Source organism: Lynx canadensis, chromosome B2 (genome assembly GCF_007474595.2).
Source record: "Lynx canadensis isolate LIC74 chromosome B2, mLynCan4.pri.v2, whole genome shotgun sequence".
Taxonomy (NCBI): domain Eukaryota; kingdom Metazoa; phylum Chordata; class Mammalia; order Carnivora; family Felidae; genus Lynx; species Lynx canadensis.
In genome coordinates, this window is record NC_044307.1 from 78995770 (window position 1) to 79020553 (window position 24784).

Consider the following 24784-nt stretch of genomic DNA (forward strand, 5'->3'; position numbering starts at 1 on the left):
AGTTGCCTTTGTGAAATAAAAGGAGGGATTACGAATTTTGGACATCAAGCCACTGAGAACAGATGTCTACTAAAGACACATATATTAAATGTTTGTAAGTTAGAAATAAAGACATTAAATTAATGTAAAAAACAAATCTGCTTTGCAAATATGTTGCAACAAAGAAATGAAGTTTGAATAACAATTTTCAACAACCTGGTATATTTTGGGACTTGGCTGACCTAACAAACCTTTAATGATCCTAAGCAGGCAGTTAAGAACTGTGCTGACATTACCTTTCTGCCCAGTCATATCCCATGATCTGCAGCATTTGGAACACTTGCTGAAAATGCTTTTTTTGCCCTTTATCTGTCTTGGGGAAAAAAAAGTATTTAAAACAACAGTGATAAGTTAACCTACAAAAACAGGTTGGACATAAATCAAAATATTTGAGTTTTGACAGACCAGAGTCATTGTCAATTGATGTATTTTAAATAAGCACACAGAGAGGATGCCAGTAGAAGAACATCTAAGCTGAGTGTTCTACAAGATAATAAGAGCTGTAGCACTCCACGAGTCAGGAGGAAATACGAACTTTAATCTCTTGAATATTCTATTTAAATTCCTTCTCTTTCAGCTATCATAACCTTTATCTCCAAGAAGGAAAAAGCTAAGTTCTAATAAGGTATATAATGGCAACTTTTTTTTCTTAGGGGAAAGGGAGGTTGCACATGGAGAGGAAGGAAAGGGAAGAAAAGACCAGAATAACCCTCAGCAATAAGAGGAACAAACTATTGGATGCACACAACAGCTTGGGTGGATCTCAAGGGCATTCATTATTGCTGAGTGAAAAAAGCCAATCTCAAAAGGTTACCTACTGTGATTCCACTTATATAACCTTTTCAAGGTGACAAAACTGTAGTGATAGAGAACAGAGCAATGATTGCCAAGGGTTAGGGTCAGGGGGAAGGGGGGGTTATTAAGTGGTTCCCAAGATGGAGTTTGCTTCATGATGGAACAGTTCTTTATTCTGAATGTTGTGATGGTTATGTGATCTCTCCCCTCCCCCCAATACATTTAGGCCCACATGCAAGTACATGTTTTAACTAAGGTCTTTACCATGTCAGTTTCCTGGTATAGATAAAATACCATGGTTATATTAAGATATTTTCTTTGGGGAAGGCTGGGTGAAGGGTCCATGGAAACTGTACTATTTTATTTATTTATTTTTTTTAATTTTTTTTTTCAACGTTTATTTATTTTTGGGACAGAGAGAGACAGAGCATGAACGGGGGAGGGGCAGAGAGAGAGGGAGACACAGAATCGGAAACAGGCTCCAGGCTCTGAGCCATCAGCCCAGAGCCTGACGCGGGGCTCGAACTCACGGACCGCGAGATCGTGACCTGGCTGAAGTCGGACGCTTAACCGACTGCGCCACCCAGGCACCCCGAAACTGTACTATTTTAAAACTTGTCTTAAATTATTAAAATAGTTATTTTTATTTATTTAAAAAAAAATTTTTTTTTGTAACGTTTTAATTATTTTTGAGACAGAGACAGAGCATGAACAGGGGAGGGGCAGGGAGAGAGGGAGACACAGAATCCAAAACAGGCTCCAGGCTCTGAGCTGTCAGCACAGAGCCCGACGTGGGGCTCGAACTCACGCACCATGAGATCATGACCTGAGCCGAAGTCGGACGCTTAACCGACCAAGCCACCCAGGCACCCCTAAAATAGTTATTTTTTAAAAAGTACATTATGGTAACCTGCACATACTCATTTCACATAACTATTTTCCTGAATTGGGTATTTTTTTTTTTTTTTTTTACGATGATCTCGCAGTTCGTGAGTTGGAGCCCCACGTCGGGCTCTGTGCTGACAGCTCAGAGCCTGGAGCCTGCTTCAGATTCTGTGTCCCCCTCTCTCTCTGCCCCACCCCTGCTTGTGCTCTGTCTCTGTCTCTTAAAAATGAATAAACATAAAAATTTTTTTTTTAAATAAACCTAACATTGAATTTCTTCTATATTTTGACAAGATTATTTTTCCATAGTTTTTCAACATGGCAATTAACTTCTTTCTTTGCAGTTTTCATGAGGTAAAGATCATAATCTTTTGTTCTTTATTGTGATTACTTACCACATAAATCATTGTATCAAAATTATACTTGTCCATTCGATCTATAGCAGCTGCAAGATCTCTGAAAAATATGGCCATAAATTAAGAGTTACTAGGCAGATCTGGGTAAAAATTTGCTTTACGTATTTAATAGTAATGAGGTTTTTCTAATTAAGAACTCCTATTACTCCACAGTCTAGGGTATACTGCTTATGATTATATAATCCCAGTACCATACTTTCATATAAAGTAATAATAACAAAAATAGCTTTGGGAAAAGCAACAATAATAAAAGTACAGTGGAAAGATTAAAAAAAAAACAACAAAATAAGTAAATATAAGCTCTGGGAAAAGCAGTGGTACTAAAGCAGCTCCAGGCAAAGTGTCTGTAGGTAAATGTTTTATGATTTGTTCATCAAGCCTGTACTGGGAACAATCACCTGAGTGTCACTTTTCGGCAGTATACCTTCTTAAAGAACATATTTAAAACACAGGTGATGTGGTAACTTAACAGATATCTTTTAGCTACTCTCCTATTACAAGGACTTTCAAAGTTTTGAATCAGTGATAAGCAATACCTTCTAAAACACTGTACAAGACCAGAAAGTCCTTTGACAAAAACTCAACTCTCCTTTCTCTAAGTATAAAAAACTCAGTTTGCATCTAGTATGAAATAATGAAAACCAAACCATTAACAGTGAAATTTCAAGTCAAAATTATGAAAATATTGAAATTGAAAATCAAAGCTATTTTTAGTTAACAATATATGACACTGGGAAGATTTTAAAAGGTCCTAGATCTTTTGAAATGATGGAAAGCATCAAAACATCATTAGTGCCCATCTCCTAATCCTAATAGAACATAGAGCATGCATTCACAATGGAGGCAAAAACTGGCTCCTGAGGGACAACAGAATCTTATTCTTTTTATGTATAAAGCACATATGTGCACACAACACATACAGATGCACAGGAGATCTGTGATATCAAACATTTCCTGAGGTGGGCAAGCAGGAAAAACAGGCTAAAAAGGCTCCTGAGAGGGATTATAATGGAAAAACAAAAACAAAAAAACAAAGGTTGTGAAACACGAGTATAGAAGATTATCCCCCAGATGAAGTCACAAATATATACCCCCACTATATTTTTGGTTTGACACAAGGACAAAACAAAGAGAAGCCTTTTGATCCAATGAAATAATAAAAAAGAAGAATATAAAGAAAAGCTCTAGGCTGAGTTTGTGAAACCTGAATTTGAAAGCAGGAAGAATGCCAGATCATTTAGTTCAGGCCTCTCATTTCAAAGTAGGGACCCAGCCCAAAGAAGGTCCCCAGCCTCACCCTGTGCTCTTGCCAGTATTCTCCCACACTTCTGTCTGTTATAACTACTCTTCTAATTCACATCCACATGTATTGATGTATTCTATAAGAACCCACTGAAAGGGCAGAAACAAAGTTCGAGCAAGGTGAAACACTAAACATTTTGGCAAATGGCAAAAAACACAATTATTGTCTCAAAGAGAAACATATAGGTATTAAGGTAAATATACAGAAAAATCTAGACCTAATGAATGACAGCCCAAGAAAAATAACCAAATCAGGACCACTAAAATGACATGGAACCTCTATTCTGGGCGGACACTTTTTTAAAAAATGTTTTATCTATTTTTGAGAGAGAGACAGAGTGCAAATGAGGGAGGGGCAGAGAGAAAGGGAGTCATAGAATCTGAAGCAGGCTCCCGGCCCTGAGCTGTCAGCACAGAGCCTGACACGGGGCTCAAACCCACGAACCGTGAGATCATAACCTGAGCTGAAGTTGGACGCTTAACCGACTGAGCCACCCAGGCGCCCCTGCTCAAGGTTTCTTTATTTAATCTGTCCAGCAATTATTGGCCGACACAAAATATTTTTTCTATTATTGTTTTTAATCTAGAAAAAGAAATGTACCTCTTAGATACACAGGTTCTTCTCACCTCCTAACTATAATTACATGGAAATGATAAAGGGAAATGCCAAAAAGTAATAGAAAGTAAAGAGATCAATTTTCTAACGGAGAGTAAGAGAATCAGATGGTTGTTTAAAGCTGTTTGGAACAAATGATGGTAGTTAACAACAACAATAAATATCAATACTTTAATTATACTATAAAAGTGGGTTTATGATCCAATATAAAACTCTAGCCTGGAAGACACTAGAGCCTTTTGCCAAAAGTGTTTCAGTATGGCCATGTTTGCTTGTGTGCCTTTTTTATGGTCCTATCTTCTCCTTCCTATTGGCTTTGTCCCAGATATAAATGTGCTTGATAAGATGTAAGTTCCAGTTCTTACTGATTAACAGAGACTAGACTGTTCCTTTCCACAGGAGTCAGTCATGCAGACAGTTGGAAGGGGAAAAAGAAAAAAAAAGGCAACATGGCCTACTTCTCCCTTACCCTCTTTTACATGAGGACTGCTACTCATGTGCATGGTAGATAAATCTTTACAGAGGATGCCACTGAGCCAATATGACCACCTTCTAGTATATACTTCCTATCAATGTACAACAGGAAAATATTTATAGTTGAGGTACCTCAGTTTTCAGTTTGTAGAACAATGTATTTATTGGCTGTGGAAATCCTATGATGTTTAACTTACTGTAAATAATCTTTTTTAGTCACTTTTCTGATGATGTTATACCTTTCCAGGAACTATAACTGGCAATAGATAGACGCCCAATAAATACATCTTGAAGTGATGAGAACAAGAGATTTAGAAACTAGGATTTGGTAACAGCTTTGAGGATAAAATGACTGTTTTAGCACTGATCCTACAACAAAGCACATGAAGTCACATACATTCTGATGCTGACCCCCCCGTTACATACAAACCTGGTTGCGTAGAGAGAAGTCCCATCGCTTCGCATTACAGTACAAATTGAGGAGGGGTCACCATTTCCAGAAAGATCCACTATAGCTGTTCCTTTTCTAGAAATGCAAACAGGTAACTCTTAAGAAATAGAGTAAGACCCTTTAAAAGTATAATATCTATAACATTATCTTTGGCAAACTGGAAGCTATTTTTTATTCCTTACGTAGCAATAAGCAGTATAACCAAATGAAGAAAAACAAGGAATGGGACCATGAATTTATTAAGAATCGGTATGCTATAATTAATATTTAGTTGTCCTATCTTTTTAAACTCTGTAGCTCTGGATAAGGTACTTAGAAAGTCTTTAGCATATCCAGTTGAAAAATGAGATTTCAGCTGTTTAACTGTGAAACATCATATTCTTCTAATTCAAATTATAGCATTTAATATTGGGCTAATTTTTAACATGCCAGAAAATACCCTTGAATAATAAACCATGGAATTTTGTTACTATCTTTCCTGCCTTGTCAAAAATTAGAATCTGTAGATGGAGATGCAAAAATCTGCCTTATGCACATTACTGATGTTCTCCATGTCTTCCTCGTAAAGATGACAAGAGAAGCTCTTTGGTACTATGACAACTGGTGCTTCTAAGCAACTGGTTTGCTTCTGTATTACAGATGCCTGGGCTCCTATGACTGGTACTGTTTGTCTGGCTGACAGGAAGCTCAAAGCTAAATTAGAAATCTACCGTTAAGTAAGGCAGTGTATTAGATGATATACCATTATCATCCCTGATTCTGTATTATTTTTTTCTGCCCTCGCTTCCTGATTTCCTCATTTTACTCTTTCAAACGCTTGTATTATACCTATTTACATAATATGCCTTAAATCCATTTTGAACAGGATGTGGTTTTTTAAAAAGGCAGGGCTAAGTAAGATGTAAGTTTTATTTCTTTTTTCCAGTTACATCAACTTGTCTGACATTAGGCCAGTCATTTGTACTTTCCGTGCTTCAGTTTCTTCACATGTAAAAAGCAGATTAACAACTTTTCTTCCAACCTGACCAGGATTTTGTCATGGCAGCAAGAAGACCATATGTGGAAAAGTACTTTGAACAGCAAAAAGCACTACAAAAAAAATGCCAGGAAGGTTGCACACCACATTCTGTTGTTCTTACTGAGAGACTATATCATTTTTCCCCAAAGAAATAACTTTACTAAAGAACAGTAACCTGACCATACATTGTTTTCTGCAGGAGTCCTTTACTGTCCAGCAATTTTAAGACTTCTCGAGATTTTTCACGATAAAATGATTCTCCTGAATATTCATCAAAGTGTACTCCTAGACGCTAAAAGGATTCAGAAACAAAAGAAAGGAAGTTACTTAAATGTCCTATTATCTTATCCTAAGACAAAACAGGATGCTCTACAGTCTGTCACCCAGATTGGGAAAGTAAGAATTAGATGAAGTCACTCCTCTGCTCTACCAAACTTTCTACCTCTTCCCACACCAGGCAAGTCCTCACAATAGTACTGTGCTGATATGGTAGTTACTGGGCCCACACGGCTATTCAAATTACATAAAATAAAAAACTTGACTTTCTCAGGAACACTCCTCATGCTTCAAGTGCTGGATAGTCACCGGTGGCTAATGGCTATGCTGCTGGGCAGCACATCATGGAACATCTCCATCACAGCAAGAAGCAAGGTTGGGCAGCTCTGGAGAATGTCCTACTTCATGCCCCATCCTACAACCTCTTCCACCACCTCTCCTGCAGCTCTTCATCCTGCTTCCCTACTCCAGCCACATGGGTTTCTTTAATGAAACTCTCTTCATTCCACGTACTCGCAGACTCCGTCTCCCCTCCCCTGCTTCATTGTTCTCCACAGCATCATCACCACCTAACAGACTGTGTATGTCCTTGTTTAATCCCCGTTGTCTTTAATTTGCTCTCCATCTCCATGCTGGCATGTGAAGTCCAGACAGAAGTACTTCTATTTCCTTTACTCACTGTTGTATTTCTCCCACCCCCTAAAATGTTTATTAAATGAACAAATTTATATGCATCACACAGAGGCCTACAGAAATGAAAGGGGAAAAAAACGATTAAGATAAAATGAAGGAATGAACAGAAGACAGAAAAGAGAAGCCAGACTGACACAGAGTACTAGAGTGCCACCTGATATTTGGTTTGTGAATTTCACAGGATTGTTTCAAAGCTCCAACTTTCAGCATAAATAATATGTGGGTCCTAATTTTCAATGGAATGACAAATCTAGTCTTAAAACATGAGCTGAGGAAGCAACTTCATTCCTCAGTAGTCCCAGTCAAGAGCACCCCATCACAGGAGAGTAGGTGGGCACCTTGTAAATCCGCACGTATTCTTCTATGCTCAGGTCTCGAAATTTCTGCCACAGTTCAAGTGCTTGCATGTCACCCAGTTCTAATCGCTGAAAGAACTCATGCGCTGATTTTGCTACATTTTTATTATCTGCTGCTTCTTTATTAACTTGTACATAAACCTAAAAGCATAACAGTATATTAAATGAAGTACATTAGTCACTGTTACCTTCAATGGAACAAAACACAATCCTGAGAACTTTCATTTAAATGTTAGCCAACTACCCTCATGAGAGTGTAATCTTTTTTTTCTTTTCTTTTTTTTTTTTTTGCCATGGGCCCTTAGTGCACCCTATAAATCCCTTCTCAAAATGTTTCTAAATGCATAAAGTAAAACACATATGCTCATAAAGGAAATAATTACATTGAAAGTTATCCAATCATTTTTTAAGGTTGTGATGTAGTAATGGAAGAAAATACTAAATTTCTGATAGAGGTTAGGGAAAATAAAATGTGTAATTTTCCCCTCCCTTCCAAGTTCACAGACTCTTGGGTTAAGAGTGCCTGGGTTAGGGGGCGCCTGGGTGGCTCAGTTGGCTGAACGTCCAACTTTGGCTCAGGTCATGATCTCCCAAGTTTGTGAGTTTGAGCCCTACTTCAGGCTCTGTGCTGATAGCTCGGGGCCTGGAGCCTTCTTCAGATTGTGTGTCTCCCTCTCTCCCTGTCCCTTCCCTGCTCATACTGACTCTCTCTCAAAAATAAACAAACATTAAAAAATTAAAAAAAAAAAAAAAAAAAGAGTGCCTGGATTGGATTAAGCTAGCATTCCCTCTTTTTTTTAATAAAAGGGCAAATTATTATGGCCGCAACTTTTCTGAGAAAAGGTCAAAGGAGGTAGAATGGTTCAATCTGGCTAAGAAAAAGCCAAAGGATGATTCAGCAGTTGTTTTAAGAAAGACTTTTAAAATAGTTCTCTAAACCTGCAAAAGACCCATAACATAGCTTATCTAGGAAGACCTCTGGACAGTTAGTTTACTTACACTCGAACCTGGGCTCCTGAGAACTGTGTGGACCACTCACTTCTGGAATGTTTTTGCACCACCTGTCTTGGCTGGTTTACTTCTGCCCCCACCCAATGACAGGAGTGGAACTGGATGGCTTATTGGATGGCCTCCCATTTCTATGATCCTGTGATCACAGTTTAATAATTTTCTGGTCTCCAAAATGCAAGGTTAATAAATGACAATAAAAATATCAACTCTGCACCTCAAGTAGTACTGAAGTTACCCATATAGAATATAAAGATTTTACTTCTAAGTTGTAACTCACTTCCAGGATGAAACATGGATGATGCATTTACTCTCCTCGTATTTCTTTCAGAAACCTATTAAAGTAGCATAAAGTAGTAAAAATTGGCAAATTACCAAAGAAATAGGAGGCATCTGTTACAGTAATATCATCAAAATATCAGTGGCAGATAAAGTGGTTTTTTATTGCTGGAGTACACACTGGGACAACTGGAATGTGGCTTAGACCCACTAGATCTACCAACAAAAGGGACAGGGCATTAAACATCTATCAAGGTAAAAACGTCTCATCTTTCATAGATGGCTTCTGTTAACTACTGGAATGGCAGAATGTAATGAATAAATATTCCAAAGAGAGGTTAAAACTACCTAATTTCTTTTTCCTTTTTAACGCACATTGCACAGAAAAGAATTAATATAGCAGGCCTGAGGTGCTATCCTTAAAATGTCCGGTTTGCAAGCTTACCCCTTGGCTGGCATCTGGGAACTTGGCTGGCCATGTGGGTACTTCAGATTTGGGAAATGTTCCCACCAGCCTAACTGATAAGAGTAGCTCACTGTGCTTAAACTATGAAAACAATATGGTTTATGCTAACTACTTGCTTTCCTTCTGGGAGTTTGGCATTTTAGTACATGCTAAGCAGAGGGTGCCTACATGATCAAACTCCAATAGAAACTTTGGGCATGGAGCATCTAATAAGCTTCCCTGGTAGACAACATTTCATGTATGTTGTCCCAGTTTGTTGCAGGAGGAACTAAGTGTATCCTGTGTGACTCCACCAGGAAAAGACTCTTGGAAGCTTAGCCCTGATTTCTAACAGACTTCACTGCATATTCCTTTCCCTTTGATTTTGTTTTGCAACCTTTTGCTATAGTAAATCATAGCTGTTAGCACAATTATACATGGAATCCTGTGAGTCCTTCTAATGTGTTATTAAACCTGGCGGTGGTCTTGGGGAGATTGAACACACATACCATAAAATATTAATTTCCATGTGCTCCTATGAAATAAGTCCAGAATAAGTCAGAAACAGAGAAAGAAAATTTTGGTAAGGTGTAGGAAAACAGAGAGAGTCACGGTGAGATAGTAAACTGCAGACTTTTTGACGTTTTTTTAAGTGTTTATTTATTTTGAGAGAGAGAGAAAAACAGAGTGTGAGCTGGGGAAGAGCAGAGAGAGAGGGGGACAGAATCCAAAGCAGGCTCCAGGTTCTGAGTTGTCAGCACAGAACCTGACATGGGCCTCAAACCCATGAACCGTGAGATCATGACCTGAGCCAAAGTTGGATGATGCTTAACCAACTGAGCCAGCCAGGTGCCCCAAACTTCTTGACTTTTGAATGACATATCCATGGACAATTAAACTGTTGTCCAGCTTATAGTAACTGAGGCATACATATTTCTATGATTGTGATTGAAAATATCTCTCTCATACACACACACTACATGCACATTCACATGTAATTTATAATCAAACATATACAAAATATTCTTATTTTCAAAAAAAAATTTTTTTTAAATCTAGGACTCTGAACTCAAATAGACAACATTTAAAAAATCTAATATGCATGTGAACTACTGGTAAGAATATTTTTAGAAAAAACTTTACCAGAATCTTTTCCCTTTCTTAAAATTTAAAATAGAAATAATTAAAGCAAAATAAACAAAACCAAACCCTAACACTTGAAGAATCTTGGCATTTCAGCAATTTGTAATTATAAACCAAACATTACTGAAAATCAACTGACACTATCAAACAGAACCACAGAAGAGCCTTAATTAGCACTTAATCTGCCTGTAAATGAACAAGAAAAAACTGTAATTATTAACATTCATCACCGTTTTAGAAAAGAAATGCATTTTCCTTCACAAAATAACCTTAATACTATGTACTTCTGAAATTACAATTTTTAATTTAGTCACCACAAACTTTTTATGTTTAGAAAGTATGCATTTTGAACACAGCCTCCTTTTGAGGTTAGATCTAGACACAAAAGGAATAAAAAGGAAGTTTTAAACTTGGATTTGATAATAAGAATGTGGCTTAGGATGTTCTTGAGAATGGAAATAATTTTTCTTTTAGTTACCAAAATACGAAAGTGAGGTATATTTCCATGAGGAAATAAACTAAACATTTAAGACTTCCTTAAAGGAATATTAACCTTTTCACTATTTCTAGATGTTAATATTCCCAAAGAAGCATAGGATATTTTACTTCTGATTTAACTGATTCAGATAATTACAGTCAGCTCAAGATGATCTGTCCCAATATAAAGAAATAAGTACGAGAAATAAAGTATATAATGCTCTCTTACTCTCTTAAATTTGATTCTAGAATACCACTGGCAACATAGACACAATTTAATTCTTTGCTTACAGGGCTCTAACCCCAACCCTGGTTATTTCTGTCTTAAAACAGAGAATAACTACTAAGAACGGTCAGCATAACTTAGACACTAAAGACCCTTTTAACTATACAATTTGTCTTCTATCTTAAAATGCATTTAACTTTGTTCTAATTTTTTTAGAAAAAACATGTAATGAATTCATGATTACAACTCAAACAAAGAAGGTAATTTTTAATGTTGTTTCATGTCTTGATCAGAAATTCCTTACAGAACTGCTGGTTGAGATAGATTTCTTTTGGTTTTTTTTTAAGGTTTATTTATTTTTGAGAAGACAGAGCATGAGCAGGCGATGGGCAGAAAGAGGAGACACAGAATCTGAAGCGGGTTCCAGACTTTGAGCGGTCAGCACAGAGCCCAACGCGGGGCTCAAACCCACAAACCATGAGATCATGACCTGAGCCAAAGTCGGATGCTTAACCGACTGAGCCACCGAGGTGCCCTGAGATAGATTTCTAATGTTAAATGTAATATTAAAGAAACTCAAACAATACAATTATAATTTAAAAGATCAATATATCAGTTAATAAAATAAAAACTTAGTAATTATCAAGTTTCTCATTAGTATATCATTAGCAGCATATAAATAGCATTTTTTCATCCATTCATCTTCTTTCAGTATTTAGAATCGCCTATTTTTGGTCTTTGTTAATAATAATGTCCATGATATACCTTTATTCAAGGATGACAAAGATTCACTTCTTATATATATTAGACACATGGTGATATACATTTCTCATGCTGAAAAAGTTTTTTGCTCATTTTGATGGGGTGGGAGGGATAATCACTGAGCTATTAATATGCACTCTGGTCTTGCTTAGTATTCCCATCCTTGTTCTAAGAACACTCAGAGGAAAATGAGGCACTGTAGTAACCCCCAGAAGAGTAGGCATTGGGAAGAAAGGCTAGCGGCTTTGGGGAAGATGGTCAAGAGTATGGTAAAACAGAAAAGCTGCCAGGAGAGAAGAAAGGACAATTGTCTAGATTGAGGAGGGAATGGGGATGGAGAAACATTCCCAGGAATAGCAAAAGCTGGGCAGCCTCTAGGGGTGGCAACAGGCCCTCTGAGGGAAATGATTTGTGGTGTCCCCACACAGGGAGGCTGATATCTAGACCTATGGAACTGGGCCACAGCTAGGATCTCCTATGTTTGTCATACAAGCAGAGCTGTGTGCCTCCAGGGCATTTATGTAGGCTGGGATACTGGGCACATCAGTCAAGACCAATGTGGATTAAAGCTAAGAAGAGGCCTCCATGCCCATCCTGAGATGTACATAAGAATGTGGAGGACTTTGTGATTTGGAAGATGAGAAACCCTTAACAATGACTAGAGATGACTCTTACCACTCTCAAAAATATGACTGGGTACAGATTTAATTAGGCTTACAATTTAAGAGTTATTTCTTCCATGTAAGTATTATAATGAGTAAAATTCACATTAACCATAATAGTCACTTTCTCTGAAAATAGTAATGTGATCTAACCAATAAAGAACTCTTGAATTCAAGTCTTTATAAAGTAAACATTTCTAAGTGCACAAATATGTCATTATGTCTAGAATTGATTTAACTTGAATTACTTTTTTAAGTTGAAGAAATCTTTTTTGGAGACTCTAAAGCCAAAACAAACAAACAAGAAAAAAAAACCAACAATCAAAAAAAGCCCCATGGTCTCTTGAGGAATAGATACTTCTTCCACATTAAAAAAAAAAATGAGAGCAAGTAAATAGTATCATTCGTTAATTTGGTGCTTTGCTCTTGCCCTATATTCTACTTTTTTTTCTTATTAATATAGGGAAACTCAGGGTCAAACCTCTAATATACTATTTCCTACTAATACATTATCCTCTAACTTTCCAGGTCTTTTTTTATTAAATGCCCATCACTGTAATTACCTAAAAGCATTTTAGAAAGGGTAAGGGAAAAATAATGAATACTTTTGGGACAATTATGAACTTAATATGTTAATATATCATGTTCCCTTTATAAATGCCACTGTTAGGGTACAGGGCTAATGGATACATTATTGTCATAATATTTATCTCTTAGGAGAGGCTGCTCATATTTCAGAGGCATTTCTATGGTAATCAAAATTCATATTAGGGGCACCTGGGTGCCTCAGTCGGTTAGGCGGCCAACTTCGGCTCAGGTCATGATCTCGCAGTTCGTGGGTTTGGGCTCCGTGCCAACAGCTTGGAGCCTGGAGCCTGCTTCAGATTCTGTGTCTCCCTCTCTCTCTCTGCCCTTCCCTTGCTCATGCTCTGTCTCTCTCTCTCTCTCAACATTAAATAAGCATTAAAAAAATTTAAAAATTGATATTAATAAGCAATATGCAATGAGTCAAGTTCTAAAACTTGTAGCCAAAAAAAAAAAAAAAAAAAAAAAAAAAAAGCTGGTTATACATTCCTAAAACAGTGTTAGATGTTCTCAAGGTCCATTCAAGTAGTTTAAACTAGGAGAAATCCTGAAATTACTTTTAAAAACTATCACTAAAATAGGTAAAAGTAGGGGCGCCTGGGTGGCTGAGTTGGTTAAGCACCTGACTTAGGTGCTTGATTTCAGCTTAGGTCACGATCTCACGGTTGGTGGGTTCAGGCTCCGCATCAGGCTCTGCGCTGCAGCGTGGGGACTGCTTGGAATTCTTTCTCTCTCTCTCTCTCTCTCTTGCTCTTTCTGCCCCTCCCCTGCTTGTGCTCTCTCTAAATAAATAAACATTAAAAAACAGATTATAACAGGTAAAAGTAAATGAGACACCCATATACTCATGATTTAGATTTAACACTTTTTACCATAATGAATTACTTTTTGATAGAAGCAGAAAGGCTTTTTTATACATGTCACAAAACTTAATTTAAATGTTTTCTTTGAACCAATAATGTGAATTCTAAATAGCAAATATATTAGTTATTTAACTCATTAGCTAATTTAGGGGGAGGTATGAACTATTACAAAACCAGTTCCCCGTTTCATGACAAATCAGAACTAATAAATGGTTTTAAATGATGATCAACAAAAGTCCCATGTCCACACACAACAGCCAGACATCATGGGAAAAGAAGGACTACAGGTACACAGAAAAACAAGTAATGAAGCAAAGCACAAAAATGGGAACGCAAGACAGAACTGATTGTAAATGATAAATATTTTCATCACAGAAAAGAAATGCTAAAACTATCCTATAATTTCTATACACAAAAACTGAGAAACTGAAACTGGGGGATACTGATCATGACGCCATTCAGCAGGAGGCAGGCCACAAACTGCCACTGGATGGCTGAAGCCAAATTCAAAACAGATATGCTGGAAGGTTGAAACTGAGAAAACTAAACTACTGATTGTGTTCCTGGTACAGCAATTTGAGGATGAAAGAAAGGAAAATGGTATGTAAGTAATTACAACCAATGGAAGTGAATGGCCAGAAGGGCATTCTGTCATGCCAGTGGAGGACAGGGCAGTGCATGAGCACCTGGGAGTCAGACTGCCTGTGCTGGAGCCCTGCATCTGGCCCTCGGGTTTTGCATCAGTAACTGCATGAGGAAGTCAATTTTGAGAAATGGTACGAGTGTATCCTATAATAGCTCTTCCTTGGAACTATATAATAGGTCTGATATTCTCCAACTTAAATGGAAGAAAGGGACCAAAAAAAAAAACCCCTACAAGATCAAATTCATACAAAATGTAACTGCAGGCATGGTGCCTGGGGCTGGCGATAAAAGATCGAGAAGACATGGTCCTTCTGAAACTGGTTACAACTATAATCTGACAAGGAAAAAAACCAGGGGGTCCAGCCAAAGTCCAGGTTTTCTTTTAGGAACAGTATAAAATCATTTATTAATATTTGCCTAAAGCTCAAAAAAAAAAGGAAAAAATTCCTCACTTATGCTCAAAGTTTTTGTTGAAAATAATCTGCAATGATGGCTATCATTTTAAAATGAAATTGGGCTAGCAAAAATTAGCCCAAAGATAAAATAACCTGGAGGCTGCCACTTTAGGCTCTGCATTTTTTTTCTGTCCTGCAAAGGAAGAAACAGCCAGTTAGTACCCTAATGGATTTCTTTTATTACAAACAGCAACGTGGGTGTATTTGACTTGCTCTTTTGTCTATAAATGCTGCTTCTCTACGAAGCTTTTAGGCAAAAGAACACTTAATGAAAGCAACACCACTGTTCCTTGAGTTTTTAGTTATTCACAGAAGTACCTCCTGCCCTTGTTCCTTCTTTATGTGCATCCATCAATCAACAACCTCTAATATAGGTGTATAATCTCCAACTTTTTATGAGTCTCAAAAGCCTGGAAATTTGTGATAAACTGCATAGAAAGAAACATACATTTAAGTTTCTATCAGGTTTGAGAACAGACTTTACTAAAAATATTTAAAATACTATGAATGACAAAGACTTAACTATTTTCAGGGTTAAATAAAACGTTTGAGGTGGGGTGGGAGAAAGATGAGAATAGTAACTCTCATATGAAGTTGTACTCTACATCCTTAAAAATGTTCTCTCAATGACAGACACAAGGTCTTCAAGCAAGTATTTTTATTTTCTGTCCAATGGGTTGTCTCTGTGGGCCTGGATCTGATGAAAGGTTCACTAAGCCTGTGGTAAAACAATACTTGCCATTACTCAAAGTTTTAAAAAATAATACAATAAAAATTCTAGGCACTAAGGTGGCATGCTTTATTTACAGACGACCATAAAGAATCATTAATTTTTAAACTCTTGCCTATCAATAAAACTCAATGGAAAACAGAAAAAAATCTTTTGTTTAATATTATAAATAAAAATGTAGGCATTTAAAGTGCAGTGCATGCAGGGACTCAGGAGAAAATTACAAACCATTAAAACTCTTCAAGAATTACAATGTAATTTTTGTTAAATTTAACTACAAAGCTGCAGGAGAAAAATTATTTAACAGAAAGGAAAATTATGAAGCATTCTCAGTGGCTTTTGCTAGGGAAGTAAAGCATTATTTTAGTAAGTGCTCTTTCTTATGCACAGGTGTAATAACATCTTTAGTCTGATCCCCAGTACGTCACCAACACGGCTGCTGTCATTGGTGTTTATTCTTGTGAGGCCCAGAAACAGAAAAGAGAACAATTAGGGCAATGAAAAGGAAACACATCTCCTGGAGATTAATTGGGCAGGAAGAGCTTTATTAATGAACTCGAAGAAAAACTGAGGACAGTGAATCAAAGTACCCAAGGGACTATATGAAGCAGAACAGAAAGGAGTTCATGCTGGGCAAAAGCCAGGAAAAGGAGCTAAAAGACAGAAATTTAAAAAAAGCACACACAAATTCAGAGAAACACAGGTATCTTCCCCCACACTAGAATAAGATTAAAAAAGTATATACTTATGTTTTTCGATTCTAAATGAATTATAGTTATTGCCATGAAGAAAGCTGCAGTTATAAAGCAACTGACAAAAAATTAAGAAATTTGCGTTGAATCTGTTATCCCATGTGTTTATTCTAAGATGACTCTATACCTAGAAAAATACTGTCCCAAATCAACTAAAACCTAAATAAACACTTGGACAAGAAAATGAAACGAACTCCCTAGTAAAATAAAAGCCACATTGCTATAATTCCTTGTTTTTATGAACATTTTTAAAAACCTCTGGGATTAAAAATTAATCCAAGCTGCAAAGTACTCTGAAAAAAATAAATTGAAGCATTTGCTACTATTGTTTCTTGACAACTTACTTCAAAGAGGTGCTGTAAAGGATTGGACTGAAGTTTTTCTTCATAGCCAAACAGTTGGAAGCCAGTTCCCAGAAGACCTAGCACAGTAATACATAAATGAAAAAATTATAAAATGGAACAGTAGAGAACAGTCATGGCAGGGAACAGGTATAGCTATATCAAAATATCAAGCCCTTGTAATTATGTGTCCTGAGAGCACTACAAACACATGTTATCATCTTCTGCTACCCCATAAACTCAACATACTGAATCACAAATTCAATATGTTGAATAGATCACTGAAATTAACTTCAAAGACACCAATGGACTATGAACTCATCAAAAGCAGGGTCTAGGACTAACTTGTCTTTGTATTAACAGTGCCCACCACCAACGTAGCAGACATTAATAAAACAAGCATTTATTTATTTATTTATTTTTTTTTTTAAATTTTTTTTTTTTCAACGTTTATTTATTTTTGGGACAGAGAGAGACAGAGCATGAACGGGGGAGGGGCAGAGAGAGAGGGAGACACAGAATCGGAAACAGGCTCCAGGCTCTGAGCCATCAGCCCAGAGCCCGACGCGGGGCTCGAACTCACGGACCGCGAGATCGTGACCTGGCTGAAGTCGGACGCTTAACCGACTGCGCCACCCAGGCGCCCCAAAACAAGCATTTATTGACTAGCTACCCTGAGGAAGGACATCATGATGCTACATGCTGGATGCTTAAATTCTGTGAAAACAAACTTATGGGAGGTGATTTCAAAACTTTCTTTTTAAACTTGTAGATGTTAAAATAAAACAAAGGTAGAAGTTGGCTTGGTGTTATAATATTAACCCTTAAAAAAATAACTGGAGGAAAACAATAAAAGACAAAACTCAAAACATACCTGGTTATGTCTCCCATTCAAGGTGACCAAGCAACAAATATCTTTTATCTGGCCATATATTTGTCTTTTATTTGTCAATGATTTTTTTTTTTTTTTTTTTTGTCTTTGATGATAAGTTCTGCATTCAGGGATAGTATTAGTTTGAGCCTTATTTTTTTTTTTTTTTAATAATAATTGAGGTAATAGACTGTAAGTACTTATATTCTTAAGAAAGATGATCACAATTTCAGTTTAAAAGGATATATGCAAGGGCACCTGGGTGGCTCAGTAGGTTAAGCATCTGACTTAGGCTCACGTCATGATCTCATGATCTCATGGTCCGTGAGTATGAGCCCTGTGCTGGGCTCTGTGCTGACAGCTCGGAGCCTGAAGCCTGCTTCACATTCTGTGTCTTCCTCTCTCTCTCTGCCCCTCTCCCACTCTCTCAAAAATAAATGAACATTAAAAAAATATAAAGTTCCTCCATGTCTTTAAAAAAAAAAAAAAGGATATATGCAGACTGGGACCAAGAGCAATAAAAGGTGGTTGAATTATTTTAAAAACCAATCTGTTTCTATAACTCTTATCAATTACTAAGCTTCCGATCTAAAGGAGCTATTGCCAGTGGGCCTTGCTGACATACATTTTTCTATGGAGGCTCACCAGAAAGTGGGATGCTACTGAACTCAAAGATGTAAAATATTTTGGAGTTTTAGGCAAGAACTAGAAGGATGACTTAAAAATGTACCAGCTCTATTCACTTTTAACAAAAAGCAAATGTCAGTGTCTTAGGAGCAGGGTGTGGAAAGATGCCCAGACTGTTCTAAAAAATGGAAATAGGAGAAGTAAAGGCCAATGCCCATTTAATATTCAACCTAATATATTTTCAAAAACTAATTTTGTGGTTAGAAACTATTTGCCAACTTTTAATAGGAGATAGCTGAAACACCCAAAATTAAAACTCTTCAACCATTATGGTTATAATGGAAATGGTGACAGATCATTAACCATCGTAGTCCTTTAGAGAAACATTGTGATAATAAAATCCTGTAGCTAAAACTGAATACCATAATCACCTATTTGCTAATGCCTGTGAAATGCATAAATCGGTTAAACTAATGTAAAGTGGATATCACCTATTAAATCTGATTGTTGAGCCTAGGGCCCAAATCTCTGAATACCAGCTATTGTGAAATGCAGGTGGATTTTTAAAATGCAGGGCATGTTTTCAGATTCCTCCACAGTGAATAGTAATGGTACTATTAATTGGTTCAAGTTCTGTTTTTAGAGACTAAATGAGATTTTTATTAATTGAAATGAAAGAGAAGGTCATAAATCTGTCTTTTAGAAACTTTGATTTCATTTCACTAGCTATGACAGAACAGAATAGTATCAGTAAACTTTAGAACTGGTAGTGCACACTACACTTTATGGAAGCTTTAAAATATTATCTAGCATTTCTTTTGGATTGGTACTGTAAAATACTTCCACAGATTCATTCATCAGTCTTAGTGCTTCTTATGTTTCAAGTCCTATGGACACAAAGATAATTAAGACACAATACATGCCTTCAAGGAACATGTCATCTAGCAGGGGAGAGAAGCACACAAGTAACAAAAGAGTAAGGCAAGCCTATTTGAGGAGAGCTGGATACTAGGAACTTGGTGATGCGAGATGTAGGCAAGGGCCTGTGTGTCAGAGAATGCCTTAAGAGGTGATACTAAGGCCGGATTTTATATTATATTATATTATATTATATTATATTATATTATATTATATTATATTATATTATATTTTATTTTATTTTCATTTCATTTTATTCTATTCTATTGTTGAAAAAATTTATATTTAGATTTAGCCAGCTGGACTCAGTTTAGATGATCCCAATTTTGTTGGCAACATCCAAAGCATCATAGTCAGGAGCCAGTCGAACATACGCTTTCTTTTTCTCCATCGGGCCTGATCAGAGTGTTGACCTTGGCCACATCAATGTCATAGAGCTTCTTCACGGCCTGTTTGATCTGGTGCTTGTTGGCCTTGACGTCCACAATGAACACAAGAGTGTTGTTGTCTTCTATTTTCTTCATGGCTGACTCGGTAGTCAGGGGGAACTTGATGATGGCATAGTGGCCAAGTTTGTTTCTCTTGGGGGCGCTCTTTCAAGGATATTTGGGCTGTCCTTGGAGACGCAGTGTCTTGGGCCATCGGAATGTAGGTGACGTGCAGATCTTCTTTTTTTTATGACTGTAGACACCTTTCAGCACTGCTTTCTTGGCCTTCAAAGCCTTTGCTTTGGCTTCAGCTTTGGGAGGGGCAGGGGCTTCCTTCTTTGCCTTCGGGGCCATCTTCATGAAAGGAGGCCGGATTTTAAAACACACATAACAGTTGCCAGAGATTTTTAATTTTTTTTTTAATGTTTTATTTTTATTTTTGAGAGACAGAGACATGGCACAAGTGGGGAAGGGGCAGAGAGAGAGGGAGACACAGAATCTGAAGCAGGTTCCAGGCTCTGAGCTGTCAGCACAGAGCCCGACACGGGGCTTGAACTCAGGAGCTGTGAGATCAAGACCTGAGCCAAAGTCGGACACTCAGCCAACTGAACCACCCAGGCACCCCAATAGTTGCCAGAGATTTTTAAAAGTTTGCATTCCACATGCTACCAGAACTTCAGTACCTTAGCAACTTCATTTATCTTGCCCTTCTTTGATTACAGGTATACTATGAGGTAGGAATGGTTCTGAGTAAACTCACAACATTAGAGATAATTTGTGGCATTCAACTGTTTGGTTCTCACTTCTCTCTTCCTCTCTTTTTTTTTTTTGACCCCCTGTCACTGCACAATTTAAGAAGGAGCCAAAGTATCCCACTTTCTTTTTCTTCTAGGCCACTGGCTCAGGGTATAACAACAGATCACCCTCCATGTATGATGCAGGGAGGCTGGACCCCATTTGTTTGAAAAATGGCAGAGCTGTAGCTGGAAGGGATTATATAGCTAGACTTACTTCTTCCCTGGTACATTCACTCCTACATTTGACACATGTAAGCTACTTTTTCTTAATAAAACCATAAAAGCCTGTATTTATTGCCTTGAATGTGTGAGGTTTCCTCCCCCAAAACAGATTTGTGTGGTGAGAATTGTTCTAATAAATAGAATATAAGACTTATGCAAAAGAGCCATTAGAGGGAAAAAAAAAAGGGTAGGAGGCACTACTCTACCCAATGGGTTCTGCCTATATTCTGCATGATCAGGTGACATAATTAAAAGAAATTAAAATTAACAGTGAGATAAAAGAGAAAATTTCAAACTCACTTACCAAACTGCATGCCCCAATCTCCAAGGTAATTTATTCTGGTGACTTGATGTCCTAAAGCTTCTTTGAGATTTGCTATAAAATTTCCTAGTAATCAATAAAATATACAGTTTCTCATTCTTGTTATCCATTTTGGCAAAAGAACCATGTGTTTCTCTATTATCAAAGCATAACAAAAATTTTTTTGATAAAATTTACCAATTCAATTTTTTTTAGTAAAATATTCACTATTGTGTTTTCATCTATGTTATGGAGCAGGAGTAGAGAATTATTTAGGGGGCAGTTATTCCAAAGAACCTCACAATTTTCATAAGAACATAATTTTCAGCAACATTAGTGGGAGCTGGGAACATATGTTAGAATAACTGAATTCCAAAGAAAATAAGAGAATCTCAATAAATAACAAGAGATAATTTTGCTAATCCCTATAGAGCCTAAACCACACTGGTGTTTTTTTCTCAACAGCTGACTCTACCTTCTTTCAATCACTGAAATCCACCTCCTCATGCCTGCTGCCTAAGAGCACATGGTAGTTCAAGAACTTCATCTTCCTCTACTGCTGACACTGGTTTGATATCCAACACCTGCTTCACTCTCCTCGTGTGCACTCATATGTTGCAGAGGCTGGAAACCTAAAAATTACATTTCTCAGAAACTTCTGCAGTTAGGGTTTCAGAAGTCACTTATATTTGGGCAATCAGATACACTTTGCATGAGACTTCGAAGGTGAACATGAGGTGAGTGAGAGGGGAGCTACTTCTATTTTTTCTGACAAGCACAGCTGTGGAGGCTTTTTCTTTTTGGTGGCATCACTAATAGCCCAGTGTCCTGTCATGTGACTTCCAAGGGAACTGAAAGGGTATGGGGCTGCCTGTTTTGCTTATATGAATTCTAGAAGATATGGCAGGACTAGTGGCTGCTACTGGAAGTGACTGCAGAAAAGGCAGAAGCTCCCTTGATGAACACGCTCTACGGTATAATTCTGGGAATCATTTATGTCACTTCACCCAAAGCTTCTTCAGCACTTCCAACAACTTTGTAAACTATTCAATATCCTGTAATAAATTCTTGCCTGCTTTTACTACAGTAGATTTAGTTTTCTGCAAATAATCCTTCACCAATATGTATATCTGACTCAAATTACTGCAGCTACTCCTTTTCCAGCTTCCTTACTTCTAGACTTTCCCAGTCTATACAGTCCTAACAGCAAACTTCTTCCGCTGCTACTCAGATTGTATTCTTATTTTTAATTAGCATCTTATTATCTTACAAATCAACTAAATAACACAAACCTAAGCTTCTGGAATTAGACTAATTTCAAATCCTGGCTATGATACTTACTAGCTAGGTGATTTTTGGAAAAGTTACTTTTGGTATCTGAGTTTCCACATATCATGGTAAATAACACGGTAAATAAATTCTCAGGAAGTATTATCTCTTCCTGGCCCATTCCTACAATTTTGACCTACTCATGTAGCTTTTCTTACACAGTACATTTTTTATACTCTTTCAAAAATCAAACCCTATCATTTCCTCTCTTAAAATGCTCCAGGAGATCTCTCCCACAACAAGAGGTGATTCCAGTTTAATAATGATCTATGCCACAAAGTACCGATTGCTCTGATTCTTAAAAATATTCAAACGACAGGTTAAATGATCCCTAAGGCATGCAATAGACAGATTTCCACACCAGAAGACAGATCAGATGAGATACACTTCAAAGTCTCTTCAATTCTAATTGCAGTTTTTAAATTGGGCTACTGCATCATGTCATGTTTTAAATAAATGAAGATCTTAGCATATACACTGAAGCATTACAGCTATGAAGTACAATAGCAATCTTTCTTAGAATACTCTTGTTTCAATTTCCAGTTTTGAATGCTCCAATTAGCACTCAAGTGATGGAGATTGAGTTTCTTTTTTCTAATTGAGATATAATTGGTATTATAACAGTTTCTTTTTTAAAACAAAATATATAGAACAAAAAACCTGACAAGATTACCATCATCCACACATTAACTATTTTCATTTTTGCATCTTTCAGATCTTCTTCATATGCATACATACTTTAAAAAACTTAAAACCCTCAACAAACCTAACAGTTAAAATTAGTTTCTGAGTCAATCTTTTGGTTTTCAAACAAATTTTTTTTCTACTTCTAAACCAATTTTTCCCATTTCATATATTAGCATTGGGCTCATATAAGTTTGAACTTTGTTTTTCGTCTTCTGGTTACTTAAGCATTAAACCATTAGCATGCATGATCAAAATATTGCCTCAAAGTCATGTTTAGTATTTTCTGTGAAATGAACGACACTCACCTATGATGGTAGAACGCAAATGTCCAACGTGAAATTTTTTGGCAACATTAGGTGAACTGCAAATAATTGCACAAGTTATATTTCTGTTCTATGAACAGGAGTTCTAAAATGAACTAGGTCATGCTTCTACAGTTTAACATAATTGGGGACTAAGGCCTTTGGTAATTCAGCTCAAAGTTAAGTGAAAAATTAGAAATTTAGAGCAAAGATAAATTAGAATTCAGAAAGAATTATTAAAATTGATCCTGTGACTCACAAGGTAGCATCATACATAGAAATGGCACACTTAGGAAGCAGATACATTTAAGGATTGATAAAAAGATGAAGAAATTCAGAGACATTGTTTTGACATAAAAACAAAGCAGATTATTGGGAATTAAGTTTAGTATACCAGTTACAAATCCTTTATCCTCTTAAAAATTACTGACTCCATAGAAATTTTGTTTATATTGGTAATATCTATCAACATTTACTGCATCAAAACCTAAAATTGAAAAATATAAAAATATTTATGCATAAAACTTCCCAGAATAATTGGAAATGTGGTTCACCACTCCAAATTCTCAGTCAACACATTTATCACTTCTCTGTATGCTCGAGAAGTTGTAATCAATAATTTAACAATAGCAAATTGTTTCTAGAGCACTAACTACCTGACAGGCACAATTTCATGCACTTTATATGTATTAAAGTTGTGAAGTAAGGTACTCTCATCGCTTATTATACAGATGAGGAAACTGAGACAACAAGGAAAAAAGATAATGAAGCAAATGTGGTAACAGCCTGATGCCTCTTGAATGTGGGTGATAAGCATATAGATTTAACTGTACTGTTGAGTTTTGTGTATGTTTGAAAATTGCACAAGTTTTTCAATATTGAAAAAAAAAAAAATAACCTGAACCCACTTGGTTAAACATGGTAAAATGAGAGCTTAATTTTGGTCTGTCTTCAAACCCTTATACCAAGAGTATTACAATTTAAAAAACTGATTCTACATAAATATGCATGCAGTTGTAAAATTAGAAAACAACAAGAATGTTCATTTATTTATAAAGTAAATGTCCTTCTAGAAATTAAAAAATAGGGAATCTTCCATTTCCCACCAAGACAGAGTAACAAGGATTGGATTTACCCTTCTGCCTTAAACAACCAGAAAACCAGAAAAATGTATGAACTGGTTTTATGAAACCAGACACTGAAGGGCTATGATCCCTGAGAGAATGAGAAGTAAAGTGACCTTGAGCAAATGTGTGAGCTAAAGCAGAAAAATCTATGGCATGGAATGTTTATATTACAAAAGAAAGCCTCCAAACCAATAAGACATCTAATTTTCTCCTTTAAGAAACTAGAAAAGGAAGACCAAAGTAAGCAAAATAAAATATAGATAAAAGCAAGTCAATAAAATAGAAAAAAAAAGAAAATATTCTACACCCTAATTGCAGTGGTAGTTACATGACCTGTACACCTTTGCCAAAATTCATCAAATTATATGCTGAAATGTTAAACTGTATTATATTGTGCATGATTATATTCCAATAAAGCTGATTTTAAAAAATGACAACAGTAGTATGAAACAATAAAAATAATAAACCAGCCCTGGATATA

General features: G+C 36.5%; 1 protein-coding gene and 1 pseudogene across 6 annotated transcripts in view; both read right to left on the minus strand.

Moving 5' to 3' along the window:
- RARS2 (arginyl-tRNA synthetase 2, mitochondrial) overlaps positions 1-24784 on the minus strand; it is a 69164-nt gene that overhangs the window by 8569 nt on the left and 35811 nt on the right. For 4 of the 6 annotated variants that reach the window (XM_030315945.1, XM_032593210.1, XM_032593209.1 and 1 more), the window contains 8 exons: positions 23180-23235; positions 20862-20945; positions 16698-16774; positions 7304-7462; positions 6182-6288; positions 4958-5053; positions 2115-2175; positions 276-352 (listed from right to left, as the gene is read on the minus strand). In XM_030315945.1, the coding sequence (XP_030171805.1) occupies positions 276-352; positions 2115-2175; positions 4958-5053; positions 6182-6288; positions 7304-7462; positions 16698-16774; positions 20862-20945; positions 23180-23235 (717 nt within the window). Of the gene's footprint in view, positions 1-275; positions 353-2114; positions 2176-4957; positions 5054-6181; positions 6289-7303; positions 7463-8609; positions 8665-16697; positions 16775-20861; positions 20946-23179; positions 23236-24784 lie in introns of those variants that run through there. The other 2 variants (XM_032593212.1, XM_032593211.1) reach the window with 2 other exon arrangements.
- LOC115514172 lies at positions 19377-19913 on the minus strand (annotated as a pseudogene).